Below are 24,136 nucleotides of genomic sequence, written 5' to 3' on the forward strand. Positions count from 1 at the left end.
AGGAAAAAGTGAGGAAGCTGCAAGCAAAGCTTGCTGAAGTCACCGAACAGAGAGATAATTTGATTCGTAAGTGCACAAGTTCATTTTCTGTCAGCTTGTTTTTCAACAATTGCGTAGTTAGGGGGGAATGTAACACCCAAACTGATATGTTGTTTGAATTTCCTTGAATTACAATTGCATTACCTGTTGCAGGAAGTTGGTAATATATTGTGAATTTAATTAAAAATAAGAGGTATTGCCATATTGTTACTGCTGGAAGATATACTGTCACTTGAGATACTCTTCGTACTCTAAGGCATCCAATTTCAAAGAAACTTCAGTGGATATGGTAGATGGCATATTTAGCCTTAATTGCTTAAATTTAAATAATGAGTGTTATATGCAGACATATTAATGCTATTTCTGTAATTTCTATTTCGAAGGTGTTGTATAACCTTGTGTAGGAGTAAGTAATTTTGTGTGATGATTCTAGAAATGATTTTGTAGTTATTCGCCCTGCTTTATTTCAACAGAAGCAGGAACAGTACTTGAAAGTAATTTGGCGTTGGCTAAGGAATTGAGGCGTGCCTTGAAATATTCAAAGTCCTCACCAAATGATGCACAAGAGGGAAGAGCGTCGCCAGCTGAGACTGGAGGTGTAAGTGCCGGGGTAACCCATGAGCACTTGCGCTCAAAAAAGACTGATTTTGGGGTAAGTCTCACGCAGCACTTATATGTCTACCAAATGCAATTATGATAAAAGAGGAGAATAGTAGCAATTGATTTTGTGTAAACATTTAGGGACGTTAAAGTAATGATAAAAATTTGCTGGTCTACTGCTTAGATATCTATTCGCAGAGTAGTTTCAATATACTGTTGTTCATTTCAATGACACCTAAGGACTAGTAGAACGAGAAGCACTCATTGTTGGTTATATACCATGTCAGGTGGTAGTAAAGGAAGCGATTGGGGAAGACATGGTGTACAACCAATAACGAATAATTCTTGTATTACTAATCCTTGAAAATGATAGTGTATCGAAACTAGTTAGCCAATAAATATTTGAGCTGTAGAAAAGCAAAGCTTTATCATGCCTTTACTTATAGTTACAAAGGAATTGTACAATGTGAAGGCCTCAACAATCTAGTGCATCAAAATGTTATGCGCTTCAAGAAGTCAGTCACCATTTTAGGTGTTTGAGTTTTTAAATAATAAATCAGGACGAGTTTATTGAACTATTACTTGAATCCAGTGCTCTTATAGTCGCAAAATTATTCAACTCAGCAATGAAGTTTTTATCATAACTTGATCCTCTTGAACAAAGCACGTGGTTACTTAGTCTTTGCTGCTGAAGTGCTCTTTGTTAGAATAAACTGTTGAGTTAATATTTCTCTTTAAATAGTCAAGTACAACACAAAAGTTGAGGAGAAAAGTGATTGTCAAATAAAAATTTTACTTCAATTTTTCATCTTAGTCAAATCAAGTGTACAAGTGCCTGAAATTAGCAAGCATGAAATTAGCTAAACATTCTTGTTTAATTTCATGCTTGATAAAGCCATTTAAAGTGATGCTTGTGAATGTGGTGAAGCTAAAGGTTTGTTTCTTTACAGGCTATTCCTTTGGGACAGTCCGAAATTTTTGTAAATGCAGCAAATTTGAGGATGACGTCCAATTCCTCCACCTCTGCCACCATGTTGGCAAGAGGCTTACTGGAGCTAACATTCACGAAAGATGCTCTCCAGAATTGCTCCATCAGGGGGCGTAGTTCCAACGGCCGTGGGAGCAACAATGAGAAGCGGGAGGCCTTGTTCCAGCCAGGGGTTAATGCTATTATAGGTAATAGCAGACCTTTGTCAAGTTAATTTCGCATGCAATGCAATTAGCAAAGGTGTACTTCATTTCATTATATAATGGAAATTTATTTACGATCCTCGAATAGTTTTCTGTCCCAAGAAATGACTGACAAGTTCAAACTATGGGGTTATGGATAATGAAAGAATAAGCTATATTGGGCTCACTGGATATATTTAATTGGTATGACCTGTGTTTCATAGCATGGTTACATTGTCAGGTGACTGATCATGCATGTTTCTCTTTATATAACAAGTCAACAGTAAAGGTATCTAATTGTCGGATAGGGTTGGGAAGAGATGGGGGGAAAGGAGTGGCCCTAGCTTGGATGGAGGGATTTCCCAGCATTGATGGATAATCCAGGGGAGAGAGGGGGTGGGCTAAGTGGCTGAGGAAATGAGAGGCTAAAATCACTAACTTCATTGGGAATTTAACCTTTTGTTATTTGATCATATAATACAACCAGGGTGGGACTGGGTTCTTCTGCAAGAACCAACTATTTTCTTGGAGGTTAACAGTCCGTTGCTGCTGTGGATTACATTATGAGTTTTCCTTTGGAATGTGCTAATGGGATTGTTACAGTAGAGTTGAAATTGGTATATAATAGAATTATGATAATCTCTATAGTCACAGGCTCAACTTTGTGGAAGTTCATTTCAATGAATAAAAACGAACAAACTTTGTATTAATCCACCAATTTGTTTACGCGATACGAGTAGTTTCGGCGCAGTGGCGTCACCCTCAGGTACAAAGGTTACCAGCAATCAAACATCCTTATATATAATATGGTCTCTGTGGGGGAGGAAGAAGGTAAGTGGAAGGGGTGGCTGGGAAATCTGAAGAAGGTGATTGGGCGGGTGGTGAGAGTTGGAGAGGGGAGGGATTAATACAAAGAAACGGAAGGTTGTTGGTGACTAAGGTAATGATGGAGGTGTCCTTAGGAGTGGGGGAAGGGGAAGGATTATGGGTTGTTGGTATTTGCATGAGGTTCAGGGAGGCTATTAGGAGGGGGGAAAGGTTTTCAAAAAGGATATCATTAAGAAGGGGACGTTTCTTGATGAATCTTCTATTCTCCAACTCTTCAATCTTGTTCATTCTTCTGCCTTTTTCCTTCCAGTGTAGAATTTTTGGAATGAAATCACTGTTGTGGTTCTCAAGTGCTTAGCAAAGTGGGATTGGGAGAGGTTACAAGTCCGAAAACTCCCCTCGTGTTCCTCCTCTCTCTGCCAGAAAGTGCGGCCCGTTTGTCTGATGTATACTGCAGAGCATTTATTGCATTCCAATAAATAAATGCCACTATTGTCCAATGGCTCACTCCTCTCCTTCAAAGGAGGAAAAATTTAAGTGGAGAAAGTTACCTTTCTATGGTGTTTTATCACAGAAAGTGAGCCACCTTTTCCCTGAATACCTTTACAAGATTCCTTTTTATAACTACAACAACATGAAAAGAATTTTTAATAACACTAAGGATGACGCCGCTGCATCGAAAATAGTCGTACCGCGTAAATAAATTGGTGGATAAAGACAAAGTTTGTTCGTTTTTATTCAATGGAATTATGGATTGGAACCATGAAATGGGTGTAGGTAGAAACAAGAGTTTTGAGGTAAACAGAAGTATAGTGAATGGGTACATTGATTCATATTTTCTATTGAATGCTTTCACAATGTAGTCATGCCCAAATTAACATAAAGTTACGCACTACAAAATAGCAGAGTAAGTGGTTTTATAAATACAATGTGACAGGCTGGCTATGGCTGCAAAAAATAATGTAACCTTCTTACTGTCAAGGAGACTGCACATCAGCGATGCTTGTGCTGGAAATGCCTAAGCCACGCTCTGAAACCTCGGGTTAAATGCTGGAAAAGTGCATGGCTTTTGTCACCATGAGAATGCTAAAAAATAAACTATTATAGATTTTAGAAATTAGGAATATTGAACTTAAGAAATGAGTGCTTATTTACCCCTAATATGACTTCCCATGTTACTAAAGTATTTGATTTTCCAGATTTTGCTTTGAGCCATGCAGGGTCATGTGGCTGGAAGGCCTGCAATGTGTCCGATTTGGTGGCTGCGATGGGGAAGAAATTGAATGAAATACGGGCTACCTTTACTTTGTAGGCATTTTTTAATGCATAATTAATTATTTGTGAATAAATGTTTTACTTTCAATTAATCACATGCTATTCTTAATTTCCACTGTTTAACCTGAGAATCCCCTATTTATCATTTAAATACATCCGGTATTGAATTATTGATTAGTTTTCAGTTTAACAATGTTTAAAGGATTATAATGTTATATTTTGTACAGCATTCATTCCATTTTCATTTATGCCATTGCATGGTTGTGGGTTCCTAAAGGAAGTGTGGTAAGGGAAATGGTCTGTTGGAATAATTTTTATGAGTGTTTCTTTATGACCTGAGATGAAATGAGGAAGAAAATGGGTAGTATTACTCCACCTATTTTGGATGAGGTATTCCTAGGTCTTCTTTTATGCAGTCCATATACAATTCTTATTCAGCCCGTATACAATTTTATGCAGCCCATGTTCAATTCTTATACAGCCTGTATATAATTTGTATAACAATGTAAATTTTTATGCACTCATTTTTGTATATAACTTTTATACAGACTATACAATTTTATACAGCCCATCCACGAATCTTATACAGCCCATGTACGATTCTTATACAGCCTGTATACAATTTTATACAGCCCATCCACAAATCTTATACAGCCCATGTTCAATTCTTATACAGCCCATGTACAATTCTTATACAGCCTGTATATAATTTGTATAAAATGTATATTTTTATACAAATTGTATACACTCATTTTTGTATATAACGTATACAGACTGTATAAAATCGGTATAGAGATTTTATACAATCTGTATAGAGACTGTATACAACTTGTATATAATTCTATACAGAATGTATACAAAATTTTTATACAATTTTATACAGGTTTAATACAATTTTTTCATAGGGGCAATTGATCCTACAAGCCTCTTGACAACGTCTACTGGTGAGTTTGACACTAAATATGAACCGTTCATCTGCCTCCTGCAATACACTTCGAGATTACTGGTGAAGAATGTTTTCTGCTGTTAGCTCACCCTGATTCAGAGAAGGAATGGTGAAAACTCTTGTGTTCCCACCAACTCACCTCACTCTACATCGAACAGAAAGAAACAATGTTGATATATATTTGACACTACGGGGTAGTATTACATCACCAGGCATGCATTGCACTGAGTGCAACAAAGACGACCAGTTTAGCTAATTATTAATTTTATTTCGAAATTCGAGAAGCCACGCGCTTGAATCACAAAGTGCTACAAAGAAGGAATAATTGGTGCGTTTGGTTCACTGACCAACTATTATTAATAACGTGAGACCGAAACTGCACAATGTTGCACTTTGTGCCACAGCACGCCTGCTGGAGGGTAAAATTGACTTATAAACCAAAACACAAGAAATTATTCTCCTTTATAGACCATATTAATTTTCCATGTTGGTGTGTTGTTATATTTGTGCTCTGAATTCTCATGCAAAGTTCTGCCATAAAATAAGTTTCTGTTATGAATAAGATTATATCTGGAGTTTTACGTATCCAGAAACCATTTCCCTGAGGATCATCACGTGGCTTTTGAAGGGATTTTGCAATGCAAGTAAGAGGTTTTAAGTCTGTAGTAAAGTGGTAAACTTAATTTACATAAGCATAAGCATTATGAAATGCTGACATTAAGTACTTTGAGGAAGCTTGTAGGGGAGCATGAAGAATGTATCCATCTTGAATGAGCTTTAATTTAATTCATGAGACAAATTCTCAAAGCATTCCATTTTTTGTATCTCAAGCATGTATGACGATGATTTGGCATTTTGTTGCAGCCCATAACCTTAACTGCTTCCAAAGGTGAAAAGGTGGAAACTCAGGGCACAGGAGCTGTAGTGGTAGACCTGGAGTGGACGCTGATTGGGGTAAAGAGGGAACCATCTTTGGAAGAGAGTGACCAGGTATGTGAGGAATTCTTGTGATAGGATTTAATTAATTTATGAAGGAGATAGTAGGTAAATATCTAAACAATTATCATTGTAAATGATAGGACGTTTTGCTTTCTGCACAGCTTTAAAGGTAACCCATTCCATTTAAAATTTCTAATTCCTGAAGTAAGTATTCTTATCTCAAAAGATGCCGTTTTTATTCATCTGACTGGTTTATTTATGTGCTGTAATTAACTTGTCTTATATCTGGCTAAATGATAATGGGTTATTCAAATAACCCATTATGAATTGCAAAAAAACAGTGGGTCATCAAGCACTCAGGCTTCCGGTATAATAATATCAATATTAGATCAAACGGCTGATAAAATCCTGGGCCAGCTGATAAACTACAATATATCATTACCAATAAGCGGAGGAATATGCTTGGGGGAATATGCTTTGGAAACGGGTATTTAAGTTAGAAGTGGCTTCGGTATGTTGATGCATCACTTTAGTACCGAAATGGTGATTCAAAATATTGTAGCAGCAATTCATTTGAAAATTCTTGCATTTTAGTTGCCTTTTTCGTATTAATTCATTCGGTAAACGTGTGGCTAAAGGAGAAACTAAGAATAAGCAGCCAAGTTTATAGAATCGAATATTGTTTCTTAGCTTTCCCTATGGCGTGTTATATGTCGTCTTTCATCATTTCAAACTATCTTATGGCATAATTTAAAATAAATAAATATTCAGGGATACAATTATTTACTATATTTACGAGCCCAGTAATTTGATTTCTCATGCAGAAATACCGAAAATTGGAAATGATGTGACCTAGTAAGTGACATGGTATTTTATTATTTATTAATTTTAAGTGTGTGAGCTTCACATCACACCTTGTGACATCAGAAAATAATCTGTGGCCTTGGACGAGAAGACGGGGAGAATTTTCTTGTTGAATTGAAGGTGCCCAGATTGGAGGAAGTTACAATTGCTTCACTGTTACCTGTCGTCAAGAAGGCGGACATTGTGGCAGAAGGGACAAACAGATTTATAGTGGATGTGGATTTGTTTTGTGCAAGTGGATGCTGTGATAGTGGACATTCATCGGAGAAAGTAATGATGATGGTTATAGTATGTATCGGCCAGTCCTCTTTTAAATAATTTTATATTCGAAAGAGAATAATAGGTAATTGTTACGCCAAAGTAGATGTGGGTTAAAAAAGAAAATTGGAAATGTTATTGTGATTAAGTAAAGAAAATACATAATATCTGTATTCTATTTCTGTGGTTTTTTTCTTTCCTGCCTCTTAAAATTTCTTGTGATAATGACTTCATGCAAAGTAAGTATAAAATCGGAGGTGTGATCTTAGAGATACCATGTTTTATTTTACAAATGTTTATTCAGGTGATTTGGCAGTACTTTCATATTTTTTTATAGGATGATACATCTACTGCAGTGACAGAGACTTTTACTCATCCCAAATATTTTTTCAAATACTTAAGCGCCTAGAACGGGTACGTTTTAGTAGCTGAGACTGAACTTTTCGTTAATTTTTGCTTGCATTTTGATGAATTCAATCATGATAATAGCAGATGTGTCAGCAATCTCGTTTCATCGGCAATTTTTATTGAAAAAAATCTTATTTAGTAAGGCTTTAGGGTAAGCTTTTCAAGGCTTATGGGCTATGTGATGTCATATTTAGTCTCGAAATTAATAAGAATTTACTCCTGTTAACATATCAAGGTTTCCAAGTAACTAGGAAAAGCGACGGAGCGGCATAGTATCCCCGTAGTCAATGGATACTATCTACATACGAATTACATACGGAGGGTTCTGTGCCGTCTGGGTCGAGTTCACCGTGAAAATAGAAAGGAGGAGTGTATGAAAGAATTTAGTAAAACCATCGGCATAAGACAGAGAGGAACAAAAAAATAAGCATTTGATGAAGCTGTAGGTCTTAGTAAGGTTCGATAGAATCATAACTTGGTTGTCACTGTAGACAGCAATACAAGTTCTGCGCTTCCATTGTGCGGAAGGAAACGTTTAAGAAAAAAAAATTAAATACTTTCCACAGCCTCGAGTTATTGGGGAGTATAGTTAATACCTTCTAGGTGTGGACCTACACGAAATTCAAATTAAAATTACTGTACTGGAATACAAGGTAAAAAAGGTCCAAGTTAATCACCTTACTGAACAGCATTTGAACTAACGTCTGGAAAAAGTACACGCTATGCAACAGAAGTAAATGTCACTGGTAGACTTCAAGTCAAATCTAGCAGGGACGCATCTAAAAAGTGAAGCGAAGGAGTCAGTAGATGACGTACCCCTATGCAATTCACGTCCATAAACAGAAAAATATAGTCCATGTAATTCTTCGCGGATTCGTGACGTAAGAAAGGACAAATTTTGCCATCGAGTTAATCTGCAATGATAAAATTAATGTCAATCAAAAAACTTAAAATGCACGGTCTTCAGTGAAAATATTCGCTTTGACTAATTTATTTTAAACCGTAAAGCAGGCCTATTTTATGGAGAATTTATGTTATTAATTATCCAACATCCCATTGGAAACATGATACATAAGAATATTAATTATCTAATCTATATAACATGAAGCCCCTTAACGACCACTCATTCATTCATTCATTCACGTATACAAATGTTTGGGGTGAACGAGACGAGATACGGCAAAAAGTCTAATGAAGACCCCCTCTAAAATTGTCTGAAACCCCAGGAAAAATAATGAAAACACTAAATTTACAATTATTTATCCGTCTATTCATATGAAATTGAGTGTATGGGGATTAGTTCAAAAATTGGCCACCAAATTCCAATGGCGGCGCGGCAGTCATACAAACGAACAATCATAGCAACATATTTGTTTATGCAAACAAGAGGAGCTAAATTGGGAAAGAAGATAAAGGAAATGAAACGAAAAACTGATAAATATATGGAAGGAAATAAGGAAAATAATATTTGAAGTGTCTATTTCTTTGCGTCTTCTTTCCGCAAAAACAAACATCTGTTTAAATCGAAGCGCATTCAAATGAAAAGCGGAGAAATATAAGGTAGGAAATTAGTTGTTGTTTTTGGTATATTACATCGAAAGTGTGGTGGTTATTAATTTCAAAGTTAACAAGTGCACCAAATGCCATTTTAGAAATATGATTCGTGCTGTTGACTATAGTTCGTATCTTGTTGGCGATACACGATTGTAGTAGAAAGGCTTTTAAACAAGTCTTACATAATATAGGTAGGTAAAAATATAATTTCATTTCTTGTGATGGTGATAACTTTTTATTTTTTTTACGTTCTTTTTTCCGTTAATGTCCTTTTTAATGTACAATGTTATCCGTGAGCTGCAGGAGTGAATAGGCAGTGAATAATACAATATGGAAGATTAGTGCAAATAAAGGTATTTCTTATTCAATTATTTGTCTTGCGAAAATTACGTTTCCTTGAGTGACTAAGTTATTCAACCGTGAAAATTATCGAAATCTTGACATTCACAATGTCTTGTACACCAAATGCTGTGATCCGTTACTCACCAGATTTATTACGCATTGCGTTGGATATTAAAGCTGAGATATTTGTGTACCCCGATTCATTAAAACTTTAAATAGAGGTATTTCTGAAGTGAAATCATTCGCGATCAGGAAAATTATATTTCGATAAAATTCGTCATACTAGCCCTAATTCATGCTAAGGCGCATTTGTTCCAGATAATGATATTCAGTCCCTACGTAATTCGATTACGAAGGGGAACAGCTGTTATATCCTATTCGTATATCAAGAACTTGGTTGAGTTTTGTGGAAAATAATTAATAAACGTGTTTTTCATTGTAATTCGTAAGGTCGTTATGTTATGATATTAAGTTTGCATTGGGTGTTACAGTGGAACGTGGTCTCAACGTTTTTTGTATTTGATTTGAATAAGTTAGAGATACTCGAAGAAATTTATTTTACTTTTTTAGCCCCTCAGAAAAACGTTTCTCTTTATAAATATTTGCATTCATATTGTAGCCTACGTACCATGCACTCGTTTTACGTGAAAGTGGAAATATTGCTTATACCTAAGCTTGCCAGCTTAAAAGTAAGCGATCCTTAAGTAACAAGTAGCAAACGAAAAGTGTAAGACCTCCCACAGTGAGCATAACAGGCCGTAGGCCTTTTTCGGGGGGGCCTAGGGGGGGCAGAGCCCCCCAGCGAGCTAAGCGAGTATGACGATGTAAGCCATATACGTGGCATAAAATAGCGCAGGATTATATCCGACAATAAAAACGGTATATTCCTAAGAGGTAGCAATATATGGTAATGCGGGTTGCACAACTGCCTATAGATACTAATTCCGCCAAAGTTGCTAAAACTCAACATTTATTTTTCACCATAAGCAATTTTTTTTGAAGGCCCATATTTTCAATTTACATTATTTACCATATTATCGAGTAAAATGAAGGGAGAAAATTATATATTTTTAGATATTTATTAACTTGGCCTAATGGGTCAATAACTACTGATATTTTGTCAAAAACACCATGCACATTTGAAATTTGAATTTTTTTTCAACAGTAATAGATTATTATATTTTGACATTTTAAATATTTAATACTTGTTCACATTTTTAGAAAAAATACTTGTAGTTTTAATGAAAACGTTAAATCATTATAAATTTTCTCTTCATTCTGATCCTTGGAATTCATGCTTCAATTATTAAAACAAAATGCAAAATAAGTAATATAGGACTAGATGGTGTATATATATATATTGTAACGGCAGCGCTAATTATCATTTAAGAGTAGCACTTGTCACAATTCCTACCCTTTCCTTTTTGTTACTATTTGAGTGTATTTGGTATGAATGTAAGTGTTTCATGTGTGCGTGTGAATAGCATTTTTTTTAAATACCGCGCAAACAAGGTGAATCACGACCCGATAGAGCGCGCTAGTGGAACCACTGCCCTCCCCTCCCTTCCCCTCTCAAGAGAAAGCCAGGCATTGAAACACTCAACATCGGAGAGAGACAGCCAGGCATTGAACCACTCAACACCGGAGAGAGACGGTGGAGCATTGGAGCCACAGGCTACTGGAGATAGAGAGAAAGCACCTTGGCAACTCCCCAGTCGTCGGCTTGGAAAATGCAACGAGGAACCATCACGAGCGCATGAGAAGTCTACTCGGCCACGTCATCACCTCGTGTTCCCGAATAAGGAGCAGTAATCAACCGTGTCCCCACCACTGTCCCCGTTTGAAGCAGCGTCGAGAACGTTTCTCCCTCCTACCCCCCTCTTTTCCCATTGCAAGAAAACGCTGGAACGATTAGTGAATCTTCAATCTCAAAAGTGCAGCAGAGGACTTATTAAACCTTGCGAAAAGATTTAAATGCAGTTCATTTCAAGTTTACTTTTATGTTATCAAGTTGATTTTTGGTTTCTTTGTATTTTGTATTTGATCCTTGACAATCCGGCCCTACTAACATTTTTTCAAGTGCTACTCCCCATATTTTTGTATATTAAATTTAATTATTGCGATCTTTGTCAATAAATGCATTTCTTGTGTTCGCAACCCAGTAATACGTGTGGTCTTTCACCCTCAACCTCCCCTTCCAATTATCCCGTACGTTTCGCATCCTCAAAATTACTCGTTTTTTACGTTGCCCCCGCTCTGAGGTGTTTCCTGCTCTATTTTATAACGGACGCAAAACCTTTCGTCACAATATATATATATACACCTGTGTGAATGTGAATTTGAAATATATGAGACCTATATGGTTCGTTTCCTCTTCTTGGGATCAGCGTTCCCCGAAACGCATGTGCTATATCTATCCTACTGTGTGTGTGATTGTTACCATCTTTAATTCCATTTCTTCTTCTGTCCGCGTTGAATTCTTTGTTCGTGGCAGGACCTACGCCCAGAGCCATCTCTTGGCCAAATGATAGGGCTAGACCTCGGGGGATTTGGTGTATAAACCCCCGCCGAAAACACTGGAGATTAGATTAACCTGGATAGCTCGGTGGTCTGAGCATCTGCCTTGAAAGCAGAAGGTCCGTGGTTCGATTCACGGTTCAGGTGAACTTTTTTCCATATTTTTTCGGCCTTCATCCCATCTCCACGCCACAGTGTGTCATCGTCCTGTATTTATGTTTCTATCTCTTTGTTTCAATTTCTATTATATGTTATTATGATTATATATATATATATATATTTTTGAACATTCATATATATATATATATATGAATGTTCAAAACACAGTCACTAAACATAGACACAAAAAAAGGAAACACTCACACGAAAAATAAAACTGAAAGACTTTAGTAGTTGTAGCTACTTCATCAGTCAAGGAGAGAATGAGTAGGGAAGGAGTGTGTTGGAAAAAGGGAAAAGGTGGGGGGAAGAGGGGAGGGGTGTATTGGGGCAGGGCTAACTCAACAAGATACATCAATCTCCACACCCTCGAATTGGCGTGCATCTGGCATTTGCAAGCCAACAAGCACCCGGGTCTGAATGTATCTTGTTGAGTTTGCCCCGCCCCAATACACCCCTCCCCTCTTCCCCCCACCTTTTCCCTTTTTCCAACACACTCCTTCCCTACTCATTCTCTCCTTGACTGATGAAGTAGCTACAACTACGAAAGTCTTTCAGTTTTATTTTTCGTGCGAGTGTTTCCTTTTTTGTGTCTATGTTTAGTGACTGTGTTTTGAGCATTCATATTATGTGCTACGTTGCATCCCGTTTCTACAAAATTTTATATATATTCGTTATTTGCAAAAAAAACTCGCACTCGCGTGTCTTTAATTTTTAAATTTTCATACAAAAATTAATCAGGATTTAGAATAGAATTTCCTTTCAAATGGCGTATTAATCATTGTTATGGCATGCACTAAGGTCCTGATACAAATTTGCAAATTACAGCGGCACATCCTTTTGACGCCGACAGCAAGATATTTGCTGAGCAGTGCATACAGACAACCACTTGAATGTAATGTAGTATCACTATGTAGCGCATCCAAACATGAGGAAAAAAATAAAATACATCCAATAAACATGGGGTCGATACTCCTTAATTACCGAGCCATGGAAACGAAAATATTTTGCTCGACACACTAAGCAGTAAGCCCAGTTACGATGCAAATTGATTGCTGTCACAGTACAAATCTTTTTGAATGGGCAGGCAAGCATCATAGCCGGCCAATCCACGGTACACCAAATAACCACGGCCCATGGAAAAAATGCAGTGTATCTTCAATATCAGGAAATATTTGACTGGGGTGTTTCTGGACCAGTCCAAAGGATATGACATGAGTCTGTTAAAAGAGATTCATTTGTGAACCCCTCTCCTATCCCGATTCATTTCATCAGAATCACCCTATGTTAACTTTCAGATCCAACGCCATTCTTCCCCCTGAAACATTTACTTTTTTACGTGTACCCTATCACATGCAAGGCTCAACGACGGTATTTCCAGTCCCCAATCTACATCTGCGGAAATGTAATCCAAACGTCTTCATTTATGACCTATCCACTAGGATGAACATTCAGCCTCCACACTGAATACTTCTCCTTGTCGAACGTCCTTCGACCAAATCACGGATGTGAACTGCATCTTGGTACACCTGGACTACGTCGAAGACTGAATTACCACCAGGAAGCTTCAACTGAACCCTAAAATAAATAGGTGATACAGTTCCCAAGGAAGAATTAACGCTCCATATGAATCCTCATTTACTATGGCACTTATAGAATCAGGCGAGGCAAAGCAATCAAATTTCTAGGAGTTACTGTAGATAAAAACATGACTCGGCGCGCTAACAACACAGCACCAATCAATACGATGTAAGGTGCATCACCAGCAATAGCACTGAAAAAATTTTTATATGGCTAAGGTCCAGCCAATACTCAAGTGCTCCTGGTTAATATGTGGACTGGAAAGGAGAAGGTTATCAGTCCAAAGCTGTAGACAAGTCGTATATATAACCATTATTTTGCTGTGTGTCAGGACATGTTTTAAAATTATTGTCAACAACAGTTGAAGATCCGAGCTACCTTTGCGTTTCGAAACTTTATTTCAATTTTTCATTCACACGGAAAAAATTCTCTAAAAATCGAGTCAACATGAAATCTCATAATTTATCGCAAAATCCACGGCAACCTAATTTCTTTCATACACTGCATGGGCATAGACTAACTGCCCTTTAAGAGCATAGAATTATTTATGCAGCATTATTTTAATAATTTATCTAAATAATTCACTCAAAACAAATTATAAATACTTAATAAAACGTAAAAAAGTATGATGAAAAATATGAGATATGCGGTGCCTAAATATAGTAATTTGAAATTATAAAACGCAATAGTAAATGCCGAAGGAATTCCTTCCGCCTCAATCTTTTTCTTGATGGACTTGACATAAATTTTGGGAAAGGTAACACCAAAATGTCAGATAGACAAGTTGTATGATTAAATATTTATCACTTCACTTCCAAAATATCTACGACATGATAGCAATGCATTTGCGGACTTAAAAAAACGGGTCTTTTCAATCCCTGCGATAAAAATATGCATTTTGACCACATTTTTACGTGAAATATTTTGTCCACGATAAAATCTTCTCAAGTGATACATTTCGACACGCAAAACCAAACGTGTTACGCGACCAATTACCTAAAAACTCTATTTATACACATCAGGGTGGTTATTTGCTTGAGGCCTATAAACGGGACACAGTTAACAGGAAATATATGTCCTTTCACCTGAGAAAGAAATTTCTTTCATTGATCATTAAAGCCTAAACAATGGCTAGCAATGCTTTCAAAACAACATATTATTGTCATTTGAACAAATAATTGCATGGTGGTTGTGGTGCAAGCATTAAAACTACAAACCAATACTGATGTAATCATTGACAGGCATGTGGGTACATCAACAAATAAAACAGACAAGTCACTCAGTTCAGCACTCTCTTCATCAATCGTATATTATTATTAACTTGATATTCGCATATAAATTACATAGAAGCACTACATCAACTAACAATGATAAGACAATTAAACATTGATTAATCACACATGTAACATTGACATTACATTGAAAATAACTCATGAGACAAAGTGCCTCCGGTTTTTATCGGAAGTGTTAAAATACCTGGCTTACATTTTAATGTAAATATTTTTCTAACAGTAAAAAAAATAGCCGTTAAATATACAAGAATAAATTATTTGGCCCTTAAAAATATAGCACAGTATATCAACTTGAACATCTATCAAATTAGGTCACAAACCTAACTGAATATTATTACATATTTTTCAACTTAATGGGGCATTTTTAATTTCATACAAGCAGTACTCGTATTTAAATAATTATTTACCTTGATTACTAATGTATACCAATTGATAAGACAAATAACACGGGGATACACGACCTTCGGGTGGCCGATTGAGCTCAGTTTTTCAGATTCGGTAGATCATGGCTATCAATTAAATATGCCGAAGCAAGACGACGCACTTATAAAAAATATTCGAGAAAAAAGCAATTAAAAATCGTAAAAACCGGTCTACGCTATATATCCGGTATTTTCTCACCTTCTCCTTAAGACAGCGGTGACCCAGCGGTTACGGTGATTGACTGTGTGTTTGCAAATGAAAGAAAAGGTGGATCTATCAGGAGAAAGTCTTTTCACATTCATTGAAAGAATAAGGCTTCTTTCTGATGTACCCGCATGTGTGGGACAAGGTTTTGTTTGGTATCGTAAGACTATTCACATTCATTGCACGAATAAATTTTCTCCTTCATATAAGTCGGAATTTGACGGACAAGGTAACTCTTTTGAGAGAAATATTTTCACATTAATGCACAAATAAGGCGTATCCTTGGTATGAATCCGCAAGTGACAGACAAGACCACTTCTTTCAGAGAAAGACATCACATTCATTGCCAGCATTAGGTTTCTCGTTCGTATGACTCCGAATGTGACTGACAAGGTTACTCTTATCAGAGAAAGACTTATCACATTGATTACAAGAATAATGTTTCCCCTTCGTGTGAGTCCGCGCGTGACAGACAAGATTGATCTTTTGAGAGAAAGACTTATCACATTCATTGCATTAATACGGTTTCTCCTTCGTATGGGTCCGAATGTGACAGACAAGATTACTGCTTTGAGAGAAAGACTTTTCACATTGACTGCATGAATAAGGTTTTTCCTTCGTATGAGTCCGAATGTGAGTGACAAGGTTACCCTTACCTGAGAAAGACTTATCACATTCATTGCATGAGTACGGTTTCTCCTTCGTATGAGTGCGAATGTGAGTGACAAGATTACTGCTTTGAGAGAAAGACTTTTCACATTGACTGCATGAATAAGGTTTTTCCTTCGTATGAGTCCGAATGTGAATGACAAGGTTACCCTTACCTGAGAAAGACTTATCACATTCATTGCATGAGTACGGTTTCTCCTTCGTATGAGTCCGAATGTGAGTGACAAGGGTGCTCTTTCGAGAGAAAGACTTATCACATTCTTTGCAAGAAAAAGGTTTCTCCTTCGTATGAGTCCGAATGTGACTGACTAGGTGACTCTTTTCAGAGAAAGACTTTTCACATTCACAGCACGAATGAGGTTTCTCCTTCGTATGAGTTCCCATGTGTCGGACAAGGTCGCCTTTTTTATGGAAGGACTTTTTACATTCACTGCATGAATAAGGTTTCGACTTCGTATGAGTCCGAATATGACTGACAAGGTTACTCTTAACAGAGAAAGACTTATCACATTCATTGCATGAATACTGTTTCTCCTTCGTATGAGTCCGAATGTGAGAGACAAGGGTGCTCTTTCGAGAGAAAGACTTTTCACATTCACTGCAGAAATAAGACTTCTTTGCTGTGTGTGGAATAACTGTGCATGGTTTCCCATCTACATGGAAGCTTTTCCTCACTTCCCTCACATTTTTATTCTCCCTTGTTCCTCCGAATTTCTCCTTAAGAAGCATATTTCCTTTTTGCTCCACCTCTTGGCTTTTACACATCAGCTGATTTAAACTTTTCGAGGAGAAGGGCAGACAAAAACCACTATTTTCTCTGCTAGAAACAACGGTTTTGTGGGACAAATCTTTTCCGACTGACAAATTTGAATCAATATCCAATTTACCAGAACCGAAATGAATCTTGAGGTGGTTAATGAGGTCATATTTAGCGTTGAATACATCTCTGCAGATGAAGCAATGATAAGATTTTTTCGTTGAGCTGGCACAATTCCCAGGATTTTTGATCCTGCAAGTACTTTTCACTTTGATTTCCTGTATGATTACCTCGGGGCCATTCTTTCTATTCTCAGTGCTCTTGAAAAGCTGTATGGTGTCTGCATTATCACAACCACCTCTCTTCTCAGCAATGGTCGTTGTTGCTCTATCCCCTCCAATTTTATACGTGTATCTCGATTTCGAATGTAACCGTCCATCATTAGGATTTAGGCACAACGTTATTTGGTCAGCAAGCAAGTTATCACATTCATTAATGTCTTTATCCATCACATCCTTTCTTTTCCTTGAATGCGATGCACTATTCTTTGGTTCAAGGACTGCAAACAAGGCTGAGGCCCTTTCAGGAGCTGGGGACTCTAGAAAAGAATTTCAAATTAAAAATAAGTAAGGTTAGGCATGGAATCTATGATTCGTTGAACTTATTTATAACAGCCATTAGACATATCAAGGGAGCTACTTTAACCGATCCTCCGGTTAAATGCTAAACAAGGTCTCAATTAATTTTTTACGGTGGTTTCCATACATTTCTTCACAAATTGAGTGGCACTGCTCCTCAGAAAAATTGAGAAAATATTGCATACTAATCTCAAGTATCTACTCCAGAAAACACCTCAATGCACTTTGTCATGTACAGAAGTAATCATAAACTCAGTTCACAAATGGCATGCATAGGCATAATGTTGAATTGAAACGATAATCATTATAATAGAAAACAAATACTCCCTTCCTTTACAAAGTTTAAAATATGCAATATAGAAATGTAAAGCAAGTACACAGTCCAGAAGGTAATTAAAGCACACACAAAAATCATTGCCAGCTTACTAAATCATAGACAGGAAGATGGAGGGGCAAATGTATTGCATATTATAAGAAATTACCTTCAACGACAACATGTACTAAAAAAAGAAATATTTTTAAGAACAACCTTAGCAGTAGATGAAGATCACATTCTCTTAGGGGCACACTTCTCTATTTCTTTCTTTCCTAACAACAACGCCTTGCATTATTTATAAAACTATTACAAGTATAAGGGAATGGGGCATTAATGATCTCATACCTAGATTAACATTAGGCATGTTTAGATGTTACAAAGTTGTGAAGGGCATCAGATCTGGATCCGAAATTTTATATTATGGCTTCAGTGACTGCACATTCCAAATGAGAAGAGTGGAAAGGGTTCCAACTCTCTCTTTGAATGTGCCCTCATAGTGCCGCTGATATCTCTTTCTCCCATTCTTAATTTGAGAGCCTGGATGGCTCAGGATGGATTGGTTTCAAAAACCATCAAAACATACCAGTTATGTAGAATGTTAGAATGAGAAAAAGATTGTCGTGTTTGCACAATGCGTCCAACATTTGATAAAAGGCTTCGCATGCAAAGGCGCACTGAAATGGTAGACAGTATATTTTGTAAAATATAAGTAGCCTTCCCCCACATTACTTCCCAACTCTGTCTCAAATCCATATAAAACCGTCTGGTTTCACTAGCTGACCCAGTATTCAGGGTTGAATTCATCATGGATTAAGTGTAGCAAGCAATCACCATGAAGCCTGATTCATGAGTAAGTCTGTAAGAATATTTATTTCATTTCCTCACTTTGTCGATTCATAGACTTTATATGAAAAAAAAGGAAAATTGGCAAAAGATACCTGATTTCCAGGTTGTCAAGATGTATCCATTTTCCAATTCCCTAACATTTCCCTTATAATTTATCTATTTTCAGAAGCAATCATCTCAATGCTATTTTAATTTTGAATACGTCTAGAGTGAATTTTCATAAAACTCTAAGTACTGAAAATGTGAAGCAATGTACAAAATACCACTATAACATTTTTCTGAACTGAAGGCGGCTGGGTGGAAAATGGCAAGTGGCCAATCAGAAGCGCTGCCCCTTCCACCTCTCTTTTCCTCTCCATCCCCTTCCCTTTTCCGCTACTCCCCCCTCCATCCGGCCGACCGGCGTTGCCAGCCTTGAGAATAACGGTACTTTCGGGGGCGGCGAAAGATTCTCGGACGAACGCTGAGCTATTCGATTTGGCAACACTGCTAGCTGGAGAGCGATCTGCACTGCACGGAGTTCGGGGAGAGACTGCGGGCTCCTCCACACTTTCTACTATCGCTCTCCTGTGATTGGCTAGAAGAGTGGGTGGGTTTCGAGCGCGCTCAAAGTCAGCCCCCATCAGTTCAGAAAAATGGTGTAGAACATTCTAACAAAAAATAAACTTTGCAGTTAATCGTTAAAGCAACATCCAATTTTTTCAAACTTCTCATATCAGCTCTCGAAGGGGGTGATGCCTTGTACTTTGCTGTATCACCTTTCACAATTTGGATGAAGCTATAACCTTGAAATCTTAGCTTACGAGAATAAGTAAGCATGGCCTGGCATAAGCACCCACTGCTATTTCTCTACAGAACTCCAACTTCTTCACGCAAGGTTTTGAAATTGAGTTCAGCCTTTTTTACCCAAATCTGTTTTTTTCATATCTCACTTTTTCCATGAAAAACTATTAGGCCTATTAAAGCACACTTCCTAAGATCGCAAAACAGTGAATTGGTTGGAGTGTCTATCAAAGCAAAATTTTACCATCATTTAAAAACTGAAAAAAACACTTGAGCTCATTTCAACAAGTTCCATGTTAATTTTGTTTATGGACGCCACAATTGACATGTTACATAACTGGATTTTTATGCTTAGCATTCTTCATAAGTTATTTATTGGTATTTTTTTTCTATTACCCAGTCTTAAAGAAAAAATTGTCAGGTAAAGTACACTGGAATCCCCATATGAATGCACATGACTGCACATACTGGTTAATGTCACTGAAGCATGACGAAATTTTTACCAGACATTTGCCGACCTGACTACAGTCTCAAGCACAAATATAAATCATAAACTAAAGAATTTTTAGGTGGGTGAAAAATACAGATGCTACATCCTTCAAAGGGAAGTGTCTAAAAACCGGGTCTCAGATTTCAATCAAATTTTCTTGAGTTATACATTGTCCATTTGGAGACTATTTTTGAAATAGCCCCCATAAGAGGGTTTATAACGAAATAGTTTAGACTTAAATGCAGTTTAAAATTTACAGGTCAAAAACATTCATGCATAGGAGCCACTATAAGAAGGGTGAGCATTAGTCTAGTGGTTAAAGTGACCAGTTGTCACGCCAAGGATTCGGGGTCGAGAAAAACATTAAAAATTATCAGTGAAATGTATAGATATATTGATGAATTCATCTGTAACATAGATAATACAAACAATATATAAAAAATGTCATGCCAGGTTTGCAAAATTTGATTGAATTCTGAGTCCTGTCTTTAAATATTCCCTTGTGAGAATAGTTACTAGCCTTTTCTTTGAAGAGACACTTTCATGCACTGAAGAGCACTCACCCACATCCTCCGCCATAGACTCCATGGCCATTGAGTAATTCTGAATCAGCTCTCCATTTTCCGTAACAGTAGGCTGAAAGTAAGAATTTCAGATTTACCAAAAACAAATGACAACTCTAAAATAATAAAAGAATGAAACAAAGATCTTATATTCATGTGAATCTGTGGCGAGAATACAAAGAGAAATGAATTGACAACACCAGGACTAATTATAAACACACTCCAATAATACACTACCCTAAATACTAAAATGTACACTCCTATCCGCGGAGAAAGGGTGGGCCAAAAGAATAAACAAAATACAAGGTACAAATATTGCGGGGCAACAGGTCTTCTTCACAGTCAGTTCTTCCAATCTTAATAATATATGGAATTTCTTCGTGCATCTTCTTAACTGGGGGGAGAAGTCATGTGGGATAACAGTCTTACTTATCTACTCTCCGTCATGGATGGGGATGACCTTCCGTCACCCTCCATTCGCTGCTCACGGGTGTTCTTTTAGAGGGAGGGCATTGTTACAAATGTGGACCTTCCACTGGTCGCGTACACATCACGGAAAAACAACAAAACTGCGAAAGCAAGGAATCGTGGGGGGAGGGGGAAACACTCAACACTCCATTCAATTTTCACTGTATACACCCACACATTCACAAACGATATTGAAGCAGTTCTCCTTACCTTGTGAGTGCTGATTTAGTGCTGAAGTTACCCATAAAAATTGCCAAGCGGCAATGGTTACTATATGTCGTGCACATATTTGAAAATAATGATATAGATCTCAAAATTTGGGCTCAAGTCCCCGTGTTTACAGTACTTCAAATTTAGGATTCCCCCCAAACGTCACTTTTCTCTATTAATTTAACCCATTAATCCCCAGCATTGCGTAAACGCAACATTATTGAATCGTAATTAATAGAAAAAAAACCTTTGTGCGGGACAATTTTTTCTCAGGTTTTCTGAATTTCTGAAATACCCATCGTTCTTGTTCAGTTAATTTTGTAAAACTTTTCACTAAAATAATACTTTTTATTTTACTTTAAAATTTGCTCGTTTCGAAGCATTGATGTACTACAAATTGTAAATGATATTTTACAAATATTTATTGAGTAATTCTACAAGAGGTAATTTTTTCTCTAAATTGATTCTTTATTCATGTTTATTTTTGTCCCGAACTTTCGCCATTCTTGGCATAAATATGGTTGTTGTAAATAATATTGCGTTTACTCAGTGATGGGAATTCACTGGTAGACTAGAGGGCTGTCCTCAAAGCAATACAAAACTTATCAGTATGGCTTTTAATCGACTATGAGCGCTTTCCATTCATGCGACTCACGCAGCGACTTTTGTCGACTCGCAGTAACTGTTTATAACTCTCCTATTCCCTAGCGTTACCGTTTGTTGACTTGTGTCACAACAGTCGGCGACACACACAGAATGGAACACGAAAACCACGACGCAAGTTGACTTGTGTCAACATGTGTCAATGATTGAAAATCGCCAGATGTTTTTTTACGTAGTTCAGCTGCATTTTTGGCACTCACAGGTTGTGAGTTTACAAAGTAAAGCGTGAACAGTATTTTGAATTCCAAGATGGCCATCTGTAACAATATTACATCTAGCACTCTGGTACTTCGTAGAATCAAACTGTTAGGTGCACACAAATGGAAGCGGCATGGAGCCAAGGGCAATGTCATTCCCATGTCATTGAGAGGAAATATTTATTTGTAGATGTTAAATTCCGCTTCAGATGCATTCATTTTCAGTGACGGTAGTATGAGAGGGTGAAAACCGTATTCGTTGAAGCAGGATTTTGATGGAAGGTGGAGTGTTCCTCTAGTCGCTATTTGGAATTTTCTCCACGCAATCCTGAGTTACCTCTCTTTTCTTCTATCGCTTAGGTGTTGTAAGTCTAATAATCTAGCTTCAGTTGGGTCCATATCAGTTAAATATTCCTCTGAAATGCATATCTATCTCTCGTCCAGTAATTATATCAATAATACCGCATTAGTTTTTGCTCAGCGTTTTTGGAAAACAATTCATCCAGTGGTTTCATTCAAATTAAAAAAGGAAGAAAATTTTACCTGTTATTTCTACGCCTCAAACGTATACTTTAGAAGAAACATCAAGGAGGTAACTGAGGAATATGAATTAACAGAAGAGGCGATGTATGATATTTTCTAAACTTTGGAACTACAATGGGGATTACCTCTTATCAGTATTTTAAATATGAATGATTCCAGGAGGTACTGCATGGCAAATCAGATTACTCATGCAGTATCTAAAGAAAAATCGTCCATTACATATGCATACCCAAGTAAAAGATACAGAGGACAAACAGGTTCATCTAAACTTGAAAAAAATAGAATCTCTTTCCTAAGAAGTCCCGAATTTCTGCGTGAAAAAAAAGCATTAGAAACCATTATTACTAAGTATGGAGGCCACTCACCAATTGAGATCTGTCACTTATTTCTCAGTGAAAATTACTGGAATTAATTTTTAGCTACTCAAATAACTGCGCTGAGGAGATAACTAACCATAAATTTACTCAGAGTAAGGCAGATTTAAAAAAAATTGGACTGATAATGTTTTTGGGGTAACATATATTACTGTGCACTATGTAGTACTGGACAATCCAAAATGAGAGGCCGGTCGAAATTGTGAGGCAATGTATGACACAGATTCCGCTCGATGAATTAAATGAATATCGACAGCTTTCTGATAATTCTCAACTACACAAAAGTGTTCTTTTTTTGACAGTCGGACCTTCCCTCAAAAGACTTAACAAATATTTGATTCAGTTAGGAATTTTCCCAACAAATGGTCCTTTATTTCAGGTGGCACACAGCTAAAATGTTCATTCGTGGGGAACTACTTAGAATAGGTGATACATGGTAGTGTACCTCATCTATAAGCTATCAGTTTTTCCCTTATGGAGAGGTGGAACTTGAAAGTGATATTTTCAGGATTTCATGAATGTTTTGCAAGTCTCCAAAATTACATGCCAAGAGTTTTTATAATTTCTTCAGCGGTTACAATCTATTAGCAGCTTTCAAGTGACAATTGATATTTTGCAACAGGAACAGTAAGAGAAAATCGAACCGAAAACTGCCCACTCATGTCTTCCAGAGATCAGACAAAGAAGACTAAAAGGGATTTCTACTATTTGTTTGACAGGACAAAACTAATTCTCTTAGTGCAAATGCATGATAACTCTGTCACCCCTGTTGCTTCAAATTACTTGAATATGGAACCCATAGTAAAGATGAAAAGGTATTCATGAAGATTCCTGAAGAAAATGGAAATGCCATCAACGATTTCAATTAGGAAATGGGAGGTCTAGATTAACTCGATAATTATGTTGAATGTTATCCTATTCAGATTAAGGGCAAAAAAACCTTTATCCTTAAAAGGGGTTGATATTGCAGTGGTGAATTTACGCCAAATTCATGGGCAAAGCAATTCCTTTGTTAGAATTTCGATCCGAGATCGTAAAATTTTACTGAGGAAAGAAATCGTTTCCAATACAATTGCCAATGACATTTAGCATAAAAATCGGTGCCCAATGGCGGGACACCTTAGGAAAAATGACATACCCCAGCATGGTCATCAAGGGAGAATAGGGCATTTCATCCTCAGGAATACTTATAATTCCCGGCAAAGATGTTAAGTGTGCAA

At 37.0% G+C, this 24,136-nt stretch overlaps 1 protein-coding gene and 1 non-coding gene across 2 annotated transcripts; both read left to right on the forward strand.

Moving 5' to 3' along the window:
* Nucleotides 1-325: 325 nt before the first annotated feature.
* On the forward strand, nt 326-3,949 carry LOC124172541. Its single transcript, XM_046551986.1, has 4 exons — nt 326-335; nt 513-691; nt 1,590-1,815; nt 3,837-3,949. Exons 1-4 carry the CDS (start codon nt 326-328, stop codon nt 3,947-3,949), a joined length of 528 nt encoding a protein of 175 aa, XP_046407942.1.
* Nucleotides 3,950-11,814: 7,865 nt separating this feature from the next.
* Nucleotides 11,815-11,887, forward strand: Trnas-uga. Its single transcript has one exon. It is a non-coding gene; the product is annotated as a tRNA-Ser (tRNA).
* Nucleotides 11,888-24,136: the final 12,249 nt, after the last annotated feature.

This window comes from Ischnura elegans (genome assembly GCF_921293095.1).
Source record: "Ischnura elegans chromosome 13 unlocalized genomic scaffold, ioIscEleg1.1 SUPER_13_unloc_1, whole genome shotgun sequence".
NCBI classification, from domain to species: Eukaryota; Metazoa; Arthropoda; class Insecta; order Odonata; family Coenagrionidae; genus Ischnura; species Ischnura elegans.